At 44.5% G+C, this 20734-nt stretch overlaps 1 protein-coding gene across 3 annotated transcripts in view; it reads left to right on the forward strand.

The window, feature by feature from the left end:
• The window catches only part of SULF2 (sulfatase 2), a 280668-nt gene that overhangs the window by 188672 nt on the left and 71262 nt on the right, over positions 1 to 20734 (forward strand). For all 3 annotated transcript variants that reach the window (XM_081867631.1, XM_081867632.1, XM_081867633.1), the window contains one exon: positions 11113 to 11358. In XM_081867631.1, coding sequence (XP_081723757.1) covers positions 11184 to 11358 — 175 coding nt within the window. In that variant the 5' untranslated portion in view covers positions 11113 to 11183. The remainder of the gene's footprint in view (positions 1 to 11112; positions 11359 to 20734) is intronic.

The following is a 20734-nucleotide window of genomic DNA, read 5'->3' on the forward strand; positions in this document are numbered from 1 at the left end:
AGGAAGAAAAATGATCTGGCAACTGGGGTTGCATAACATAATGGGGACTCAATATTTTGTTTGGAAGAATAATCAGGACAAACCTGCTTCCCAGGAAATGTTTGAGGGGGAAAGAAGTGTGGTCAAAAACAACAATGATGAAGAGGCTGAAACTTTAACTCAGTGGTTGGTAAGAAATGTCATTCAAAGAAGCAGCCAGCTACTTGAGAGCTAAAAGAGAAAGTAATTCCTCTTTGTACTCACCAAGAGTACAGTATATTAATCATACAGATGCACTCAGTTGCAAATTCTATAAAGAAAAAGGTTGATTTATACCCTAAATTCCCTAGGTGGGTATCACTTCTCAATAAGAAATAGTGCCAGCGAACTCCGTGAACCTGACATGGTAACTTTCTGCTTGCCATAGCATAGATATGTGTTGTCTGTAAAGTCTTATTGGATGGTGTCCAATCAAATTCCATAACAGAAGTGATATGCATGCAGGCAATACTTCTGAAGCAGCCATGACTCATTGGGAAAGTCCAGAAAGCATTTTCAAAGAGGAAATTCTCTGCTGTTTTCAGTACACTGGTCACAGTGCATATTTGAAAAAATTGTCAGTCTTCTGCTGGGCCATATGTGACAGGCTCCTGAGACTCAAGCCTGGAGCAAGTTCTGAACATGGGACATGAAGGAATCAAGGCTAGGATTTAAAAAAAGAAAGAAGAAGAATTAAGAGAAGGCCAACAGAGCAATAAGGGATCTTCTTGACAGCAACAGGACAAAATAGGTCATGTGATACTTCTGGTAAGCTCTTCTGAGAGCCTGGGGGGGTGCTAAAGGCGGAGTATAAGTGACTTAAATAAATTAATGAATACTTCCTGCCACCCACAAAAGCTTTTCCTGCTTAGTTTAGCCCTAATCTCTGGTTTGAGCAGCACAGGAAACTGCTGGTATGTTTTGTGAAAACTGGCCTCATCTAATTGTGTTTTCCAGCACCTCGCCAGGTGCCAGATGAAAACATTTTGAGGCCAAGTGTTGTGTTTCCTTGGAGTGCTAATATACATTCTGAATTGTCAAATGGAAATGGAAAACTGCTACCTGGAATTGCCCTTAAAGACTGCGTCAAAGGCTGTATCCACACAGTGGCGTAGCGTGGGGGGTGCAGGGGGTGCCAACCGCACCGGGCGCAACATTTTGGGGGGCGCACTCGCAGCTCTCTGCCCCTACCTGGCTCACTCTCTCTCTCTCTCTCTCACAGTGCTGGCTGTGCGAATCCGAGCTGCCGGGTCGCCGCCCATTGTGCGGAGCGGAGAGAGAGCGAGGGAGGGACTATCTGGGGGAGGGACAGTGCAGCAAGCTTCGGGCCGCGCAGGGTTCTTCCGACGGCGCCGAGCCCTTCGCGGAGGCTGCGTCGCCCGTACTTCAGAAAGCGGTGCGTGAAGTTTCCCCGCAGTGGCCAGCCAGCCCCGGATCCCGGCCGGCCGTCCAGTCGGCGCCGGCGCCGCGCTCCTTCCTCCCCGCGAGCGCACCGTCGAGGGAGGCTGGTCCTCCGAGCCAGGCACGGCCGAGCGCGCCTGCCCGCCTCCTCCCGGCCATCGGGGGAGGGATCCAGGACGGGGAGCCACCCCAGGCGGAGGAGGAGTCGCGCAGGGGAAAGGCCGCCCGCGCTCTCCGCGGCCCTCTGCACATGCTCGCGGGCGCCACGGCCTCGCTCCTCCGATGAAAACCAGATCCAGGGAAGGAATCCCTGCGCAGCTGAGAAAGAGGCTCCGCGAGCATGTGCAGAGCACCCGCCCGCCCGCCGGGACTGCGCGAGAGAGCCAACGGGCAGCCGGGGGGGCAGGAGGCACCCGGGCTCCCCGCTTCCTTCTGGAGGGGAGATGGCGCTTGCCCAACCCAAGGCAAAGTGGAGGAAGAAAGTCTCTTCCTGGCTTCGTCCCCTTCCCAATATTCGATTTTTGAAACCTATGTCTAGGGCGGGTATAGCAGCGAAGAGCTTGGCCGCTCCTTCAAGGGGGCCCGAATCTGGAGAGTGCAGGCGAAGCCTCCCCAATGCCCAAAGGGCGAGGCTGATTTTAGTACTATAAAAATCCAAGGCTCCTAGCCCACCCTCCGCTCTCCGTTTTTAATGGCCCGATGCCTGTAAGCCACCCTTTGATGGACTTTGAAACCCTCAAAGGGGGCGAGGGAGCAATATTTCCAATCAATCAACAGCCCACCTGAAAAGGAGGGGGGGAATAATCTGCCTCCCTCCCGCGATGGGAGAACTGGCAAAGGTTCCTTCTGCTTTAACTGAATTAGATTATAAAGGGGGGGGTGTTGTCCCTCGCAGAAGGCGGCCTTCCTCCTCTCGCTAAAACAAAGCCACGAGGTTCCAGATTGTCTGGATAGCCAACACTGCGATCCTAGAATATATGTAAGTGGCACAAGGTGATCCCACAATTGCAGAGGAGTGTCCTGGCTGGAGAGTGACAGACGCAAGTCCCGCGACCCTCAGGAAACAAATCAAGAGTCAATAAGAACCAGGGAAGCAGGGCAAGGAGTCTCCCTTAGGTGTAAAGAGAGGATTAGAATAAAAGCCTTTACAACAATGAAGGCTATGAATGAAGTGGGGCGAAACCCAAGGAAATGCTGATGGGCGACCTTGCCTAAGAACCTGAGCCTGGCCCCATCAGGGCTGAATGACCCTCAGGTGTTCTGGGTGGTAGCTGTTTTGGAAGACACTAAAATGCGTACATTAGATACACTAGCACTGAGCTACAGCCCATGTCCAATTGGAGGATATAAATATAAATTCTGTAATTATAAATGAATGGATCTCCTTGTGCTTCCTCTTGGGTCTCAGAGCAGCTCACTTTCTGGTCAGTCATGTCTCCTGTCAATTGGGGACCTGCCATTTTGGATTTTACACCTCTGTGTATCAGAATGCCAATTCCAGCAGGAACAATTTGCAGCAAGGAAATAAAAAGGTAAAGGGACCCCTGACCATTAGGTCCAGTCGTGGCCGACTCTGGGGTTGCGGCGCTCATCTTGCTTTACTGGCCATGGGAGCTGGCGTACAGCTTCCGGGTCATGTGGCTGCCATGACTAAGCCGCTTCTGGTGAACCAGAGCAGCGCATGGAAACGCCGTTTACCTTCCCGCCTATTTACCTATTTATCTACTTGCACTGACGTGCTTTCAAACTGCTAGGTTGACAGAAGCAAGGACAGAGCAACGGGAGCTCACCCTGTCGCAGGGATTCGAACCACTGACCTTCTGATCAGCAAGTCCTAGGCTCTGTGGTTTAAGCCACAGCACCACCTGTGTCCCAGCAAGGAAATGGTGGGCAAATAAAGGATTCTGCTCCCCCCCTATGCCTCTGCTCCCGACATCACCACTCCACGAAATGCAGCTTTCCTGACCTGGAGGGGTCTGTTGGGTGCCTGAGTCATATTTGCTGTCTGAAATAAAGCTTGTCTTCTGGTTCTTATAGCCTGCATTTTGCAAGGCCATTTGTGTTCATTCTTAATCAGATGCACAGGGACATAAACATGAAACAGTTTATTATTCTACCCAAATATCAGTAAGACGGGCCAAAAATAAGTTATAGATGGTGTCAAATGAGAACAATAATCAAACAAATCTCAAGGTGGCATGAATGCAACCAGTGGCGTAGCGTGGGGGGTGCAGGGGGGGGCCGGCCGCAACATCTGGGGGTTAGGGTTAGGGGGCGCAAATTACTTGCCTTGCCCCGGGTGCTGACAACCCACGCTACGCCACTGTATCCACATACATAAAGTCTGAGGTGTTGAGTACCTACTGGGAGAAAAGTGAAACAGAATAATAAGGCTACATTCATTAAACAGGAGAGAATACCAACCTCTTATTCTGGTTTTGGGGGAATGTGAGGGAGGGGGAACACATAGCCGTAGACTTACCATGGAGTCCTTATCTGGCGTGTTACAGAGGTGGTAACTTTTGCTCCCTTTCCAGTATACAGTGCAAATCAGCTGGCTAGTAACTTACAGTCAAGTCACTGTGAAGATTGGGAAACATAGGTCTGTGCCCAAACCTCATATCTCCCAGCTGTTGGCCTTCTTTTGAAGTGCAGATGACCACAAACCCTGTCTGTCTGAGCTTGAACCATTCAGTAGGGTTATAGCTACTGGTTCAATCCTTGCTGTTGCCCAGGTATGCTTAATACCTGGGTATGATGTCTTGGCAGCCACTGGAATATTTTGCAGTCTAGGCTGGAGGCCAGGAATTCCCCTCTCCAGTTACCGGTACATCCAACGTCTCTGGAGTGCTTCATAGCTTGTAGCTCTCCCAATGTCTCTTGCATCCCAAACTCACAGGACCCTGGCTGACCCTAGCTGCTGGAACCTGCTTTTAAGGACTACACCCATTAAAGGGACTGGTCGCCATGCCACAAGATCATCTTGGGGCACCCAAGGGGCAAAATCATTGTGTGTGGGGGGGGGGTTATTTTGCTCAATTTAGCAGGAGCCAGTTTCCCTTCAGGTTTCTCTTGTGGATGCACACAAGCCTCAAGCTGCTCCTGTGTGTTCTCCACACAGGAAAACACCATCTTTCCCACAGGTGCTGGCTTCTTCTCCACTTCCTTCTGCTCCCCCTTTTCCACAGCAGGCTCCCAGGGAGTAGACAAATCAATCAACAGCAGCTCCTCTGCTCCATCCAGAGCACCCCTCCCCCCCGCCTTCAGCTACAGATTGCATCACTTCACAGTCCAAGCCGCTCAGTTGCCCATCCACACTCTGGATCTCTCTCTTTCGTTTTAGGTCAGGGGTCGGCAAACTAAGGCCCGGGGGCCAGATCAGGCCCAATTGCCTTCAGGATCTGGCGGACTGTCCATGGATTGGTGTGGGGATTCTGTTCGTTTGGGCGGTGCCATTTCTTTTCCTGCGCCATTCCATTCCCCCCTCCCTCCCTCCCTCCCTCCCTCCCTCCGTGAACACACCATGGCGGCCCCTCCTCCCTCCTTCCCTCCCTCCTGGCTTCTCCTTGCCCTGCCTAGAGGAGGCAGGGGGCTGGGCTGGGCTGGCTGAGTGCCATTTTAAGCAGCCCGTCTCTGGAGCCAGCCCTTTCGCACTGCTCATCTTCCCTCTGCTGCTGCCGCCCTGGTGCTCCTGTGAGCCAGAGAGCGGAGCGGACGAGCTCCCTCTGCCTACCCACAAGAAGCAGTGGCGGCAGCGGCGGAAGCCCCTGAGACGGTAAGTGCAGAGGCTGGGGCTGGGGCTGGGGAGGAGGACTACTTGCCCCCCTCTCCTCTTCTTCCAGCTCCCCCCTCCTGGTGCCGCTTCTCCAGCCCGCCACAAGGTCTGAGGGACAGTGGACCGGCCCGCAGCTAAAAATTTTTGCCGACGCCTGTTTTGGGTACTATTCAGCTCAGCTTCTGGGTCACTTTTAACCCCTTGTGGCATCTGATCAGGCAAGGCTCTCACATCACATGGAGTCACACTTTTCTCTCCATGCAGACTTCTCATGCACTCTGCTTACAGCTGCTTCGTTTCATTGAACAACTAGTTCTGCTGCTCCATCCACTGCTCAAACAGTTGGCCTCACTGCAGGGTTATTTTGCCAAACATCTGGCTTTGCCGTCCCATCTGTTGCTGGAGTTGCTGCTGGAGCATCAACTTGAAATGCTCCATGAATGCCTTTCCTCCCTCCATCATGAATCCAGGCACACCTTGTCCACAGGGGTTTCCTCCAGGAAACACAAATCCTACTTTTAACACCAGTGGTACCTGCCATCCCAATCTCTGAGCATTCTTTGAGATTCCAGGCACTTCCAGGCATCTGGGTTCGCTTTTGGAAATGAGGCACAGTGGAGACTGTGGTGCCTTGATGATATAAGGTTTATTTACACACATAGACAATCAAGGAGCGCCTCACAGCATTAACACCCAAAAAGGGTATTATTTCTCTCATAGCTGCAGCCTTGGATCAAAACAGAAATCAGCCATGGTTCTCTGACCTTCTGATTCAGCCTTTTACAGCCTGCAACCTCACTGCCTAAACCTCATCTTAAACTCAGCTCTAAAATTCTATCTCAGAACTCTCCTTTGTCTTTCAAACTAACTGAGGGACCCTTCCCATTTTCCATCTGGCACTGCGTCCCCTCTCTCTGACTTAGCTGATGGCCCATTACCTTTACCCCTGTCTGGTAGCCCATTTTAACATTCCAAGCATGCATTAAAGTCTAAGACATATCAGACCCAGGAATTTAGGGCAGTCTGGCACCCACAAACCCTAGCACCCACAACTCATAACACTATGTTGGTGCAGATGGGGCCTTATTATTTAAGACAGCAGCCTGAAATCAGCAACATTCCTTCCTTGTAATGTCTTTCAGTTACAGGAAAGCTAGTAGTGACGTTAAACAGTAAAAATAAATAAATCAGAAGCAGCAGTCAAGTGCACTACCTGGGATGAGATGCAGTTGTACTAGCTGTTCTTGTAATGTTCTTGTGAAAACAGCTGGTATGGCTGTATGAGACCAGAAGCTCTCCCCCACCCCCTTCTGAATTTAGCCACACTCTAGCAATTTTATTTTTCATTAACATTGAACTACTGTTCTACTATCACCCCTTAAATTAAATCTAAGGTTGTACAGACACTGGTGTCATTGAATTATCAACCCCCCCAAGGGAACCTGCTCAAGGTAAGTAATGTTTCTCTTACTGCCCTGTCACATCACAGGTCCTTCCTATGTGCTCATGCCAGAAAGACATGGCAGCAGAATCGTATGCCTGTTTACTCAGAAGTAAGCCTCTCCTTGTTCACTGTAGTTATGAGTTATGCAGCTCCTAGTTCACTGTTGCAATTCAGTTTTGCTATTGCTGCTGCAGGTGTAAGAAAACTTGGTCATAATTTCTCAGACCAATAGCTTTGTCACAGCTTCAGAACCCTTTTAATCAAGGCTTATCAGTGCAAAAGGAATCTGTAGCAAAGATGTGCAGATATATTTACTTAGAAATGACCTACCAAGAAAAGGTGAGAGCTTGTTGTTATTGCTTTATGAACATAATGCTAACTTAATTTCACAAAGCAAAGATTGCTGTGCTAGGGTTTTTCCCCCTTCTGCTCAGCCACTTCTGGTCTTCAGAAAAAAACAGATTCCCATTGTGTCACTTTTAATTGATTCCCATTGCATTAGATCTTGTTGTCAGCCTTTATAAAGGCAGTGTGCAAGGAATTTTATCAAAAATTGACTCATTGATTCCTTGAACTGATGAAATAATTGGAACTTGATATGCCCAGTGCAGCTTCTTTATAATTTTACCTTCCATTATAATAAGAAAAATCCTCTAGGTCAGATGACTATGAATTATAATTATCGCATTCGCCTAACTCTTAAAGCATGAGAACTGCTAAAAGTAATAAGTGAACCTCCATAAGAATGAATTTGCTTTGGATCATATCCAAGCTGTTTTTTATTTATAGAACAGCTTGCATTCCCCATTTCTGCTCCAGAAAGGAGTTGCTGGTTATATACAACCACAAAAATAAAAACAGGAGCAACTCATCATTAGAACCATCAGCAAAACAAAGCAAGACTAAAAGCAGCATCAAAATGCCCAAAAGGCATCAAGAGCACAGAAAGCCAGAGCTAACAATAGATAAGATTAAGCAACAGCAGGATCAAAAGGTTGTTTAAGAAGAAATGTCTTCAAAGGCTGGCAGAACAGCAAATAGAAACAAAGTCAACCTAACTTCTTGAGGAATAGAGTTCTACCTATGGGGCGCTGCCACAGAAAAAGCCCCCTTGCACACTGCCACCAATTTAGCCCTAGAGGGCAGTGGCATGTGTGAGATCCATCTAGTTCAGCTTTTGGCTTTCAAGTATCTGGAGTTACTTGGGATTGAGCCTGGGGCCATCTGCGCACAAAGTTTATGCTCTTCCACTGAGCTACAATTTCTCCCAAAGCTTGAAAGCAAGGTGCAGATATTATTGCTTGTCTCTATAACCTGTTGCCAGAATTTAGCTATCAAGGCTATTGGTAGATTTATCGTCCATGAAGCTGTGTGGTCCCCATTTAAAGCTATCTACGCTAGTGATTCAGTAAGTCTTCCAGTTTTTATGCACGATTGCTAGGGCTGCACCATCATCTGTGTGCTCACCCTAAAGCAACTTGATCCTTTCTGCTGTGATTCAGTGCACCCTCTGCTCCAGGAATATGTGTGCAAAACTATAATACACAGGAGTTCTTAAAATGTTTAATTCCTCAGTCTATTATAGAAGGATCCCGTCTATTATTAGATTATGTTGGCTATAAGCCATGAGAGAGCAGTTAGCTTGCCCTTTCTGGTTGGTAATGCTTCACCACCACAGCCAAAACAGGACTTTGTATCTGAACACTAGCTTGGTAGCCATAGGCAAAAAGGAATGGCTTTCAAAGAGGGTTAGACAAACCCATGCAGGAAAAGGCTATGATCTACATCCATTGGAGGCAGTTTGCCTCTGAATGCCGGTTGCTGGGAATCACAAGTGGGAAGACTGTTACTGTTCTCAGGTCTGGCTTGTGGGCTTCCCAGAAGAGGCATCTGGTTGGCCACTGTGAGAACAGGATGCTGGACTAGGTGGACCATTGACCTGATCCAACAGTCTCTTCTTATGTTCTTAATCCCATGCATGCATAGGAGCAGATGGAGGAAAGAGGGATGAAGGCTCCATCCCTCCTCTCTGCTCACCATGGCAACCAAGCAAATAAGCCCTCTCCTCTGCACCAGCACAGAAATGCAGTGGACTGCTGCAATAAGGATGCAGTTCCCTATCCCATCTTCTTCCACCACATCCCTGCCAGCTAGTATTTTTTGATACCCTAGCAACCTTTGTGGGCTTACTTAAAAGGCTGTGGGATAGTGATAGGATAGGGTCAAATCAGCACATGCACACACCCAGTCTGGACCCTTGCAATTGTTCTATGACACCTTCCTTTACTTTGGACTGCCCTGCTTTTTATCTGGCCCTAAACTCATCTCTGTTTCTCATGTCTCATCCAGGAACTGGGTTACTAAAGGAAATGGGAAAGGACGGATCCATCAGGATTTAGTGCAGGAAGTGAAACCCTGCCTTTCCATTCTTTGCAGCAACTTCTCTCATACATATGTCTCAGCCAAGCTGGTGCTTGATAGTAAAAAGCAACCACCATGTATATGCACATTTGTATATTGATGGGGGACAATATGCATCAGAGTTTTTAATTGTAGCCCAAAATTAGTCTTGTGGCTTGGAGGGAAAAACAATGGTTTCCAGTTTCTACTATAATGCATTTGGAAGAGGTAGAATGGAGCATTTCCTGTTCCATTAAGGCTGCTGTGGTTTTTACTCCTGCATCCTGAAATGCTTTCTATTTGCATATGATTATAAGCCCGTAGATTCTCCTTGATTGACCTTATAGGGCAGGGGAATAAAAACCCAACCAAGCTGAGCAGGTGAATTCCCCACCCATCATCAGCCTTCCGGCTGCTTCTGTAATTTTTAGGAGTGCCACTTGATTAAACAAACCTTAGCATGAGTTTAAGCAACTAATTGATTTCCTTGGATTGGTTTCCATATTAGGAACAAATAATAATAATAAAGAGTTCAGAAATAAGAAAGCATCCTTTGAAGCTCTGGGTTAAAATGCAATGCAAAAAGACTGAAGGGGAGAGAAACAGAATATAGGGCACAACCTTACACTGAATCAGATAATAGGTCCATCAAGCTCAGTACTGTCTATTCTGCATTGAGTGGCAGCAGCAGTTCTTTTGGGGTGTTTCCAAGCCCACCCTGGATATGCTAGGGACATTGGACCTTCTACATAAAAGAGAGGGTAGTGGGGAGAGAAAGATAAAAGGATACTTGTTGGGCCAGGAAAGAACAAAGGGCATGAGACTGAGCTGCAGACAAGTATAGTAAAGGGTGAAAAGAATGGGGGGGAAGAAGCAGCTGCCATGGGGTGCATAGAGAAAGGTGGATAACTAGGAAACATGGCGGCAGAGAGGCCTGGCGGAACTAAAAGAGAGCGTGTAGAAAGAGAGTACGTACACATTATGGAGTGGAATGGAATTAAGAACCTCTGAGAAAAAGTATAACAAGCATGCTTCTTTGCACAGTAAATAACTGTCTTTGGCAGTTAGAGTGTGTGTGTGTGTGTGTGTGTGTGTGTGTGTGTGTGTGTGTGTGTGTTTGGTTTGTTTTGAGCATGAAACCTCTGCGTTTTGTCTCCTCCTTTCAAAATGGACCCATTGCCCTGTGAAAACAACCCAGATCTTGGGTGACATAGCATGAAACATCCGCCCACAGAATTGTTCAGAATTGTGTTTGCAATGCTTTCCTAGATAATTTGTATTTTCCGGGACACATGGAAACAAATCTAGTTGTGGAATAAGTAGGCACGCTTTCATTCCACCAGGGTGGAGTTGAGCATGAGGCTGGTATTCCCTGTAAAGTCACAGGATTAACTTGAGTATAGACAATTTTATAACATACTCATGTGGGAAATAAGAGACTTGGCTGTTGTGTAAACCACGAGGGTCTTAATTCTTGCTCTGGACTAACACTGTTATAAACCCCATTCAACATTTCAGGTTATTTTTCTGCTTCTTAGACATGACTAAATGTGTGGATCTGTTCTTATATTTTAAAAAAATTGTGTTGTGTGTGTGTGTACATGGATGTGTAGAAAAAAAAATACTGAAGGCATTTTTTTTGTTTTAATTGGTGAACTCTGTGTTGTGTTTGCTGTGTACTGCACAGTTGTTCCATTACAATGATCAGCTAAAGCATGAAGGGGAGATGCATGCCTTCAAAATAGAGGACATTCTAGAGGGCATGTGCTGGGAAATTACTGTAGACAATTACTTTTTCATGGGTGTCCACTGCCTTTTTACAGAAAGCTCTTTTCCTACCACTTGATCAATGTTAATTGGCCCTGCGTTCTAGCAGATACAAGTGGTGTGGTTAGGGTGCAGATGGTGTGGGGTTATTTATAGGCCTTTTAAAGTTTTCATCCTTAAAAGAGGAACTAACTCTTAATGTGTTGTTGGTTTTTTTTGCATTAGAAACAATGATTTATATATTCTGTTGAGACTTTCACCACATCCATACTCACCTGCTTTCTCTCTCTTTTTGTCCTGCTCTTAGATCTGCCTTTGAAGAAGAAGTAGACAACACCCCCTCACCTTTATTTGCATGTTCTTCAAAATTGGTGCAATATGGCACAGCGTAGCATCGCCGTGGGATTATTAGCAATGACTCTCTTATCCTTGCTGGGTGACAGTTCAGCTTTCCTGCTAAATCAGCGTCTGAAGGGAAGGTTTCAAAGGGACCGCAGGAATATCCGTCCAAACATCATCCTTGTCCTCACTGATGATCAGGATGTAGAACTTGGTAAGAGCCAGAGAGGTTTGATTAACAGTAATTGATGCACGTGCAATGGGTTTCACTTTTGCCTACATCGGTGCAGAATTTCATCTACAGTAGATCCATACCTGAGCTATAACAGCCAAACTTCCAACCTATGAATAAGCTATTGTGCAAAGGGTCCAAGTACAAAGGATCATCAAACAGTTCCTAATCCTTTTTTTTTTTTTTTGGTAAGAAAACTGCCAATATCGACAATTAAATAAAAGTCCTTTGCTATATTGTTCATTAGTAACCAGGTGTTCTGGAGTTGTTTAAGCTGAAAGTCAGGTACACCTGACATTGCACGTGACGTGTATATTCACTTTGTGCATGCTTTGTTCATTTTCGGATACGGGTAATTCACAAATATGCAGGGTTATGTCCCAGGGGTCCACACACATATGCAAAAATGCACAAAGCCAGGAACATCTGGAGCTGGGCCCACTGCTTACCTGGCTTTGGGAACGCAGTTCAAAGGCTCTGGCAGGGTCCTAGAGCCCTCCCACCTCCTCTCCAAAGTCCTGTAAGCATATGTTAAATAAGCATAAGATGCGAGTTACCTGTATCCAACACTCTTAACTACTACACCATGCTCTCACTATCCAGTGTTTGCCATCATGGGATATAAGTTTCGTAAAGATAAGGGTGGAGTCTACTACTGATGCAATTCCATTGTCTACAATCAGAGTAGGGCTGTGTGCAGTGTGTCTTTGCTGAGTCAGCTGATGCACTGTATGGAACCATGGAGAAGGAAGGATGAGCTGCAGTTGTCCTTTCGATGGTCAAAACTGAGTTAATTATGTCTCTCTTACAGATAATAACATGGAATCATATCGCACAACAAACACACAGACCCCAGCCCCGCACACAAATAAAGGGATAAATCGGAAGTAGTAGAATGAAGAGAAAATATTAAAAAACATTTATATTAATTAAAAGGTGACCTCAAGGCTCTTCTGCCTTAATTTTGTTGTGTTCATTTTATCTTTCTAAAAATCATTTAATTTTTGTTTGCTAATTTTACAAAGGGAGGAGGATTAAAAAGAACTGAAGACAATAAAATAATAAAGTAAAATCAGTAATCTGTAAGGAATACTATTAATAACACACACACAAACACACACAGTCACCAGTACATATACCTGAAATTAAACATGCAAGTTAAGCTTTCCAGATGTCTAGATAGGTAACCACACAAAACCTGATAACTATATGAAATATATATTTCAAATGCAGCCAGGGCGGTGAGGTCCTCAGACCATTGCATAATGGATGGTAGTATAAGTCTCTTAGCAACCATAAGGACTTGCAAAACCCACTTTTGTTGTCTGGCTGATAATCCATATACTATAGAAATATAATTTAAAAGTACATGAACACCTGCAAATATCAACCATTTCAGCAATACAAGATTGATTTAAAACAAAAACAAAAAAGCCACTTCTTGTCTTTTGCACACCAGATTTGTTATTGCTCATGAAATACTGAATTCAAGACTTCACCTTAATTTCTGATGCTGATGGCCCATTTCACAAGTGGAAGGTGTAACTGTTGATAACAAACAAGGCTTTTGATCTTGCAATAACAATTTGGAGCGGTGGTTAAAGTGATTGGGATTTTCTTTCCTAAACTGATATTTGGGAAATGGTGTAAGTAACTGAGCTTAGAGGGGGGAAATGGTTTAATGTCAGGTCATTCCATATTAGATAGAGAGCTACTTTGTTCCAGTTAAGTTCATCATAGACTATTTCACAAATGATGACTACATGGAGGGAGCAAACAGCAATATGCGGACAGTTGATTGCTCTGGTGTCCCATGCATTCAGCTGATGCATTCAGCACACAGCGATGGCAAGGGGATGCCTTGGGCAGTGACCCATGGCTTGAAAGGTTACAAGCATGCCCTTATTTTGAACTATGAAATGTTGGAATTGGTACACATGATTTAAAAAGTGGCTGCTAGCTTGAACATATATTTTGTAGCTGACAGTGCAGTTTTCCACATGCCCATTGAGTTCAATTGGATGTCTAGGTATACAGTCATATCTTGGGTTACAGACGCTTCAGGTTGCGTACCGCCGAAACCCAGAAGTACCAGAATGGGTTACTTCCAGATTTTGGTGGTCACGCATGTGCAGAAATGCCAAATTGCAACCCGCGCGTGCGCAGATGCACTGCTGTGGGTTGCGGATGCTGTGGCTTGCAAACGTGCATCCCGCATGGATCACATTTGCAACCCAAGCGGCCACTGTACTTGTACAGTATAGGACTGCAGCACAGCCTGCAAGTGTTGGGAGATTTCATTGCTGTTCATTTTATGCTGTTGCAGCCTCTAATGGATAAGAAATACATATCCTGCTGGTGAGCATGTTCTTCTGTTTTTCTTTAAGGGCATTAAAATAGAATTTCCATGTTGCGCAACATATTTTCGTGGAAGAGAAATCCAAAGAAGCAACACTCAGCTCCTGCAGCTATAGGCATTAACAAAGGAAACATCATTTTTATGATGCTCCTCGTTTTTTTCATTTTTTTAAAAATCACAAATGACATCTACATGTATTTTTAAATTCGTAAATTGACTAGCGCATCTCTACTGCAGTTGGGGGGCGTGGAAGAATTGCATCATGGTTTAAATTGAGCAAGGTTAGGGAAGGTTTTTATCTCGCCGTTTTGGTGAGAATGTGGTGTGTTTTAGAGCTAGACAGACCCGTTTCAATAATGCATATTCCAAAAAGCTGTGCACATTATCTCAGTCTCCTGTGACTAAAATCCAGAGGGTGGTCCTTAAAAATTTATCACGATCTGTTTTATGCCAGCCTGCTTGTCTCTGATGCAATTGTCAAAGTCCTCTGGGCGGTGTACTTCCTTTCTCCAGATGATCTGTTGTCTCTCGCCAATTTCAAGCACAATGGCCCATGTGTCCACACACATTAAGATCTGGCCAGAGAGAATGCATTTCGTGGAGCCAGGGGGTGGTCTTCCTCAGGCCTCATTAGACGATCCATGAGACCACATATTAGCTTGAAATAAGATTTTTCCTTAAATCTTGCCTAAAGCTTTAGGCAAATGTGTCCAACTAGATCAGTCAGAATGGACACACTGAGTTAAAGTGTTGTGATAGATGCAATGTGCCTGTTGCAGTTTGCATCTCTTATCAAGTGGAAGTGAACTTGGTTTTCGGAAGAGCTTGTTCATGCTTTGCTGCAGTGATAGGAATTATGAGACATTAATGGGGCACATTCGGAGGGCCATGTGGTGTGCAGGTGGGGCACAAATTTAACAAGTGAGTATGTGCAATATTGGAAAATATTGAGGACTTCAGTGCTGTTAAAATGTTGGGTTCTAGATTCTGGAGGCATCTAAACATGAAAAGAAAGGAAAAAATTGCAGAACCAATTGAGAGCCACCGTGGTGTAGTGGTTAAGAGTAGGGGACGTAATCTGGTGAACCAGGTTTGCTTCCCCACTCCTCCACATGCAGCTGCTGGGTGACCTTGGGCTAGCCACATTTCTCTGAAGTCTCTCAGCCTCACTCACCTCACAGAGTCTTTGTTGTGGGCGAGGGAGGGAAAGGAGAATGTGAGCCGCTTTGAGACTCCTTAGGGTAGTGATAAAGCGGGATATCAAATCCAAAGTCCTCTTCTTCTTCTCCTGAAATGCAGAAATCCAGACACTTGAGAGAAATTTGCATTGTTATGCGTGAATATAAGGGAACTTGTACACTTTCAGTGCAAACTTCAGTGGCTACTAGCCATGATAGCTATGTTCTACCTCCACTGTCAGAGGCAGTTTATCTCTGGACAGCAGTTGTTGGGAAATGTAGGTGGGCAGAGTGCTGCTACAATCATCGTCCTGCTTGTGGGCTTCCCATAGGCATTTGGTTGGTCACTGTGAGAGGAGGATACTGGACTAAATGGGACATTAGCCTGATCTAGCAGAACTCTTCTTATGTACTGCAATCCTAAACACATTTACTAGGAAACAAGCCCCACTGAACTAGGTGGGACGTAATTATAAGTAAGCATGCTTATAATTGTACTGATATTGATGTCTACGAGCTTTGCATGACAAAATACAAAGGAAAAGCTGAAAAAATGTGCAGAAATATCAGAATTAGAAAGGCTATCAAGCAATATCTAATTCACACCAATTACAGATAGGTAGCCGTGTTGGTCTGCCATGGTCAAAACAAAATAAAAAAATTCCTTCCAGTAGCACCTTAAAGACCAACTGAGTTAGTTCTAGGTATGAGCTTTCGTGTGCATGCACACTTCTTCAGATACCAATTATTTATTTTTCATTTTGTTGTGCTTTCAAACTGTCTTCAGTTATTGGTTTCATTTCCCAGTTGTTCTGGAGATGAGAACACACAGTTCTTTCCTAATGATATTTTTATTTATTTGAACCATTTAAAGACCAACATTCCCCCAAAACCAAGAACGGGGTTGCTTACAACGATAATAAAATGCTATTATCATATTGAAACAATTTTTAAAACCAACAAATAAAATAAAATAGAATGCGCAGGAGTGAGAAATAGTTACTTGAAAATAAGACCCATTCATTTAGGTGGGACTTTCTTCCAAATAAGCATTATTGGCCATGCAGGTTTAATCTAAGTCTGCTTTCCCTGAATGCAACCTGCTGGCTTTTTGTCTACATGTCCATATCAGTAAAGAACAATAGGCACCTGTCTCCTTTTTTTTTCTTTTTTCTTTTTTTTGAAGCCTTTTAAATAGTTGGAGATTGATATCAAATTCCTTTTAATCTTTCCTCATATTGCATGCTTTAAAGCTTGGTTGGCCTCCAATTTGCTATACCCTTGTTAAATTAAGGCTACTAAAGAGACCAATTTCTCCAGCAGTGGCCAGTTCCCATGCTATTATTACTTCCTATGGGCCAAAGTAGACATTAAATTGGAGACACTTGAATGATCTCTTGATTTTTGTTTAATAGAAAGCTGCCACTGGAGGCTGCCTGCTTAACCAGACCTTAACCCTTCCCCATCCTCATTTTGTCCTTTCATAATCGTCTTTCTCAAGCTGCTTGGGCAGGTAGGCAGGCAGACAGGCAGGCAAGAGGGTTAAACTGCCCCTAGCTGGTGCTCTTCTCTTCTCGATTGCAATCTCAGAGGCTGCTTCTCAGTATGTGTGTATGCTAGTAATAACCAGGCAGTTGCTATATAATACATTGATCCTTTGATAGTGGGAAAAAGAGGTCTGGTACGCATGAAAATTTATGGACTTATGTGATGATAGCCACCTGCATGGTTGAATTTCTAGCATCACAATTTGGCTATGTTTGGATATAATGTTCAGCCAAACTGTGGCTTGCCACAAGGGCACTGGTGGATATGGTAAGTGCTTTGTACTTTCCTGTTCCTTTTAGCTTCACGTGGCAATTAAGACTTGGCTTAGCATGTGTCAAAAACCCAGATTTCATGGTTAAGTGCTCTCCTCATGGCTACAGATCGTGGTTAAAGAGGAAAGAGTTCAAGCACCACCACACATTTGGATGACATATTTAGCTGCTACAGCAAGCTTAGCTAAAAGGAACTGTTGTGGCCGGGGGAAGGGGGTGTAGCTTGTTGACGGACTGAACCCCAAGAGTGCTCATTCATGGTACCTCATCATCCTGGAAAAAAAGTGACAAGTGGGGTGTCACGGGGTCCTGTCCTGGGCCTGTTGTTGTGTAATGTCTTTATAAATGACATGGATGAAGGAATTGAGGGGATGCTCATCAAATCTGCTGGTGGGTGGGTAGCTAATGTTGCAGAAGACAGAAATGGGCTTCAGGATGACCTTCACAGATTGGAGAATTGGGCCCAAACTAACAACATGAACATCCACAGGGACAAATATAAGGTTCTGCACTTAGACAGAAATAACCAGCTGCACAAATATAAGATGGGGGACACCTGGCTTGCCAGTAGTACATGTGGAAAAGATCCAGGGCTCTTAGTAAACCACAAGCTTAACATGAGTCAATAGTGTGATGCCACAGAAAAAAGAGCTAATGCTGTTCTGTGCTGCATCTACAGAAGTATAGTGTCCAGATCAGGGGAAGTGATAGTACTGCTCTGTCAGACCACACCTGGAGTAGTCTAGATGTGTCCAGTTCCAGGTGCCACAATTTAAGGAGGATATTGACAAGCTGCAATGTGTCCAGAGGGGTGCGGCCAAGATGATCAAGGGTCTGGAAACCAAGCCTTATGAGGGAGTTGGGTATGTTTAACCTGGAAAAGAGGAGGCTAAAAGGCATCAGGCTTGTTTAGTCCTGCTCTGGAGGGTAGGACTCAAACCAATGGATTCAACTTACAAGACGAGAGAATCCAACTAAGCACCAGGGAGAACTTTCTGATGGTAAGAGCTGTTTAACAGTAGAACGAACTCTTGGAAGGTGGTGGACGCTCCTTCCTTGGAGGTTTTTAAGCAGAGGTTTTGTTGAGATTCTTGCATTGCAGATGGTTGGACTAGATGACCCTTGGGATCCCTTCAAACTCTACAGTTCTATTATTCTATGAACAGGAAGGCCAAGCAGGTTCGTGTGGTCCTGGTAAGCCATAGTTGGCTTACCGTGACATGCAAACTAGGCCTTGGTATGGATCAGATACAGGGTTGTTGTTACTTTAGTATGAAGTAAATTAATGAAGGCCTAGTTCTCAGTGGTAATTCTGGGTTGTACCGCTTGAGAATGAGTGGTACAGGTGGTTGTACTACTTAATTCACTTGAGAATTAAGTTCACATGAGTTTAATTGCATGCTCCTTCCTACAAAACATTCATTCCACACAAAGCAGTAGCATGTCAGAATACTATGGTGACATGCTAATTTTTGAACTAAAGGGAATATTTTCTATGGTTCATCCTGCAGTCTGAAGCTGTACAGCCCAGTCACATATTTACTGTACCAATGAAAGCTGGACTGGTGTTAGCTTGTTAGCTTGCATGATTACTTCACTTAATAGCTTTGGCTACTGGTGGCTAGAGTGTTCTTTATCCTGTAGATCCCTGATCAGCAACTTGTTCTGCTGGTGGGATATTTTCAATGAAAGATGAGCCAGACCTGCACAGCCACCCACCACAGACAGCTGAAAAGTTCCAAAGCCAGAGCCACCATAACCTCCAAAGGTTGATTTTCCTTCAGTCTTAGGAGTTACCAGTTGATGTTAAAAAAGGACAAGTTAACACTGGAGCAAGTTGTCTATAATCTTATTCAGCAGCTCAATATGTGGTATGAAAGATTAATGTTTGGTCTTAAAGTGGAGCAAGAAATGGCAGTACCTGTTTTAGAAGCAATTTTTTTAAAAAACCTGGATGACAATATATTTACAGAAAAGTTTCATTTAGAAAGTATTTATGACAAGATATTTAATTACAGTTTCAGAGGCTGAGCTGACTTTGCCACCCGCAGTTACCACTTCCCAAATTTTACTCACTTGGAGCATTTGGATTTAATTCTAGCTCTTCGGTAATTGAAGTTGTCAGACTTGGCATTAATGGTGTGATTTCTGACAATGTGATACTAGCTGGTGAAAATTTCAATATTGCTTCTGCAAAGGGTTGCTAAATTAGCATTGCAACTTTTTGTAAAGCAGCCCATCTCTGTTGAGAGCTGTAACACACAACCATTTTTTTTCTTCTTATAGTGCTGGACAACTTCACATTTTGCTTCCCCCCCCCCACTTTAGCTCAGTTGGTAGAGCATGAGACTCTTCATCTCAGGGTCAAGGGTTCGAGCCCCACATTGGGCAAAAAGATTCAATGCATTCAGTTGAGATTCCTGCATTGCAGGGGGTTGGACAAGAAGACCCTCAGAATCCTTTCCAACTTTACAATTCTATGATTTATCTATGATTCTATGAAATATTAAAACATTATTTTAGTAAGTGATTGTGCAGGAACACTGCATGGCAATATATTTTGCAATGTTACGGAGCAGTTTTCCTTTATTTGATGTGCGTGTTTCCCCCAGTCATTTCTGCAGATCCCTTGTAATGTGCGAAATGCTTTAGTGTCATCATAAGTCCAGTCTGATGAAGCAGGCCATTAATGTTCTCATGTTACATTTTTGGAGAGGGAGAGACTGAGAGAACTTGATTTGCCCAAGGCTGTCCTAGGAGTCTCTTGCTGAACTCAAATTGAACTTTAGTCTCCCAGGCCCAAATCCAGGCAGTACTGTCTATTGGACCATACTTGATGAGAAAACTGACAAGCTCCTTGTATGTTAGTCCAGGAGAATAAAGAGCTCCTGTGTTGAATTATCATACTGATTGATTGGTGCTGTTGCAAAGCATGTCTTTGATACTGACAGCATGTGGCATCATTGTGTGGAAACATAGCAGCTGAATCATATAACCATAGAATTGTAGAGTTGGAAGGGACTGCAAGGTTCGTCTAATCCAACCCCATGCTATGAAGGAATCTCAACCGAATGTGCTGAACGTTTTCTGTGGCCGCGCCATACCATAGAAATAGGTGTTGGCTTATTGTAGGGTTTATCATCTTGGGATTCTTAACTTTCTTTTTACAGCAAAACCAAACCAAGTTTCTTGCCTGCAGGAGTGGTGCTCAGCATAATTTTGCTGTGGATACTGGCTGGAGGCTTCAGTGCCTTAACTCTTGCCTTTTTCTGGGACTTGCAATTGCAGAATAAGCTATACAAATCTGTGTAATGTGCATCATGTAGAATTCCAGTTGCAGGATACAGCGCAGCACCAAACATACATAAGTAAGCACCAAACATACATAAACACGGATGTATTGTTGGTGCAGAAAACTACAAAATTAACCTCTTTGTGGGCAGGAACGTATTGTGCTTTCTCTTTTCAGAAGAACTGAAAGGAAGCAAATATCTAGTGTTGATTCACCCATAAGGAGCCAAGATACACTGGTCTCCTCTGTATATGTCAAACAAAAAAATTCCAAGAGTTCGGAATTCTTAGAAAGACTTTATCTCTGGGTCAACTAAAAATGTCTGATCTTACGCCATGCCCTTTCAACATGAGTTTGCAAACATAAACAGGGCTTAGTTATTTGCAATGGAGACCACCTTCTGAAGAGGATGCTCACATTTTCAAAGCATCAGCATTACTAAGTAACATCAGAACCGAATTGGTGACAGCCTGGAAGCTTTTCCTACTCCAGAGGCAGCTGTTTTGCTTAGATTACAACAACCAATTAACACCCAACCAATGTCCTACAAAAGGAAGGAATCCGATTTCTTCTGCCTCTCCAAAGTTTGTGTTGGGAGGCAGTACGAAGTGAATTTTTGTTGGATGGCTTGGCGCTGTTGTAAAATATTTAAAGCTGGCCTATTTAAGATTGCACGGAAGGGGTACCCTGGATTTTTACCTTCCACTGA

The sequence above is a fragment of the Podarcis erhardii genome (assembly GCF_964252035.2).
Source record: "Podarcis erhardii genome assembly, chromosome: 6".
NCBI lineage: Eukaryota > Metazoa > Chordata > Lepidosauria > Squamata > Lacertidae > Podarcis > Podarcis erhardii.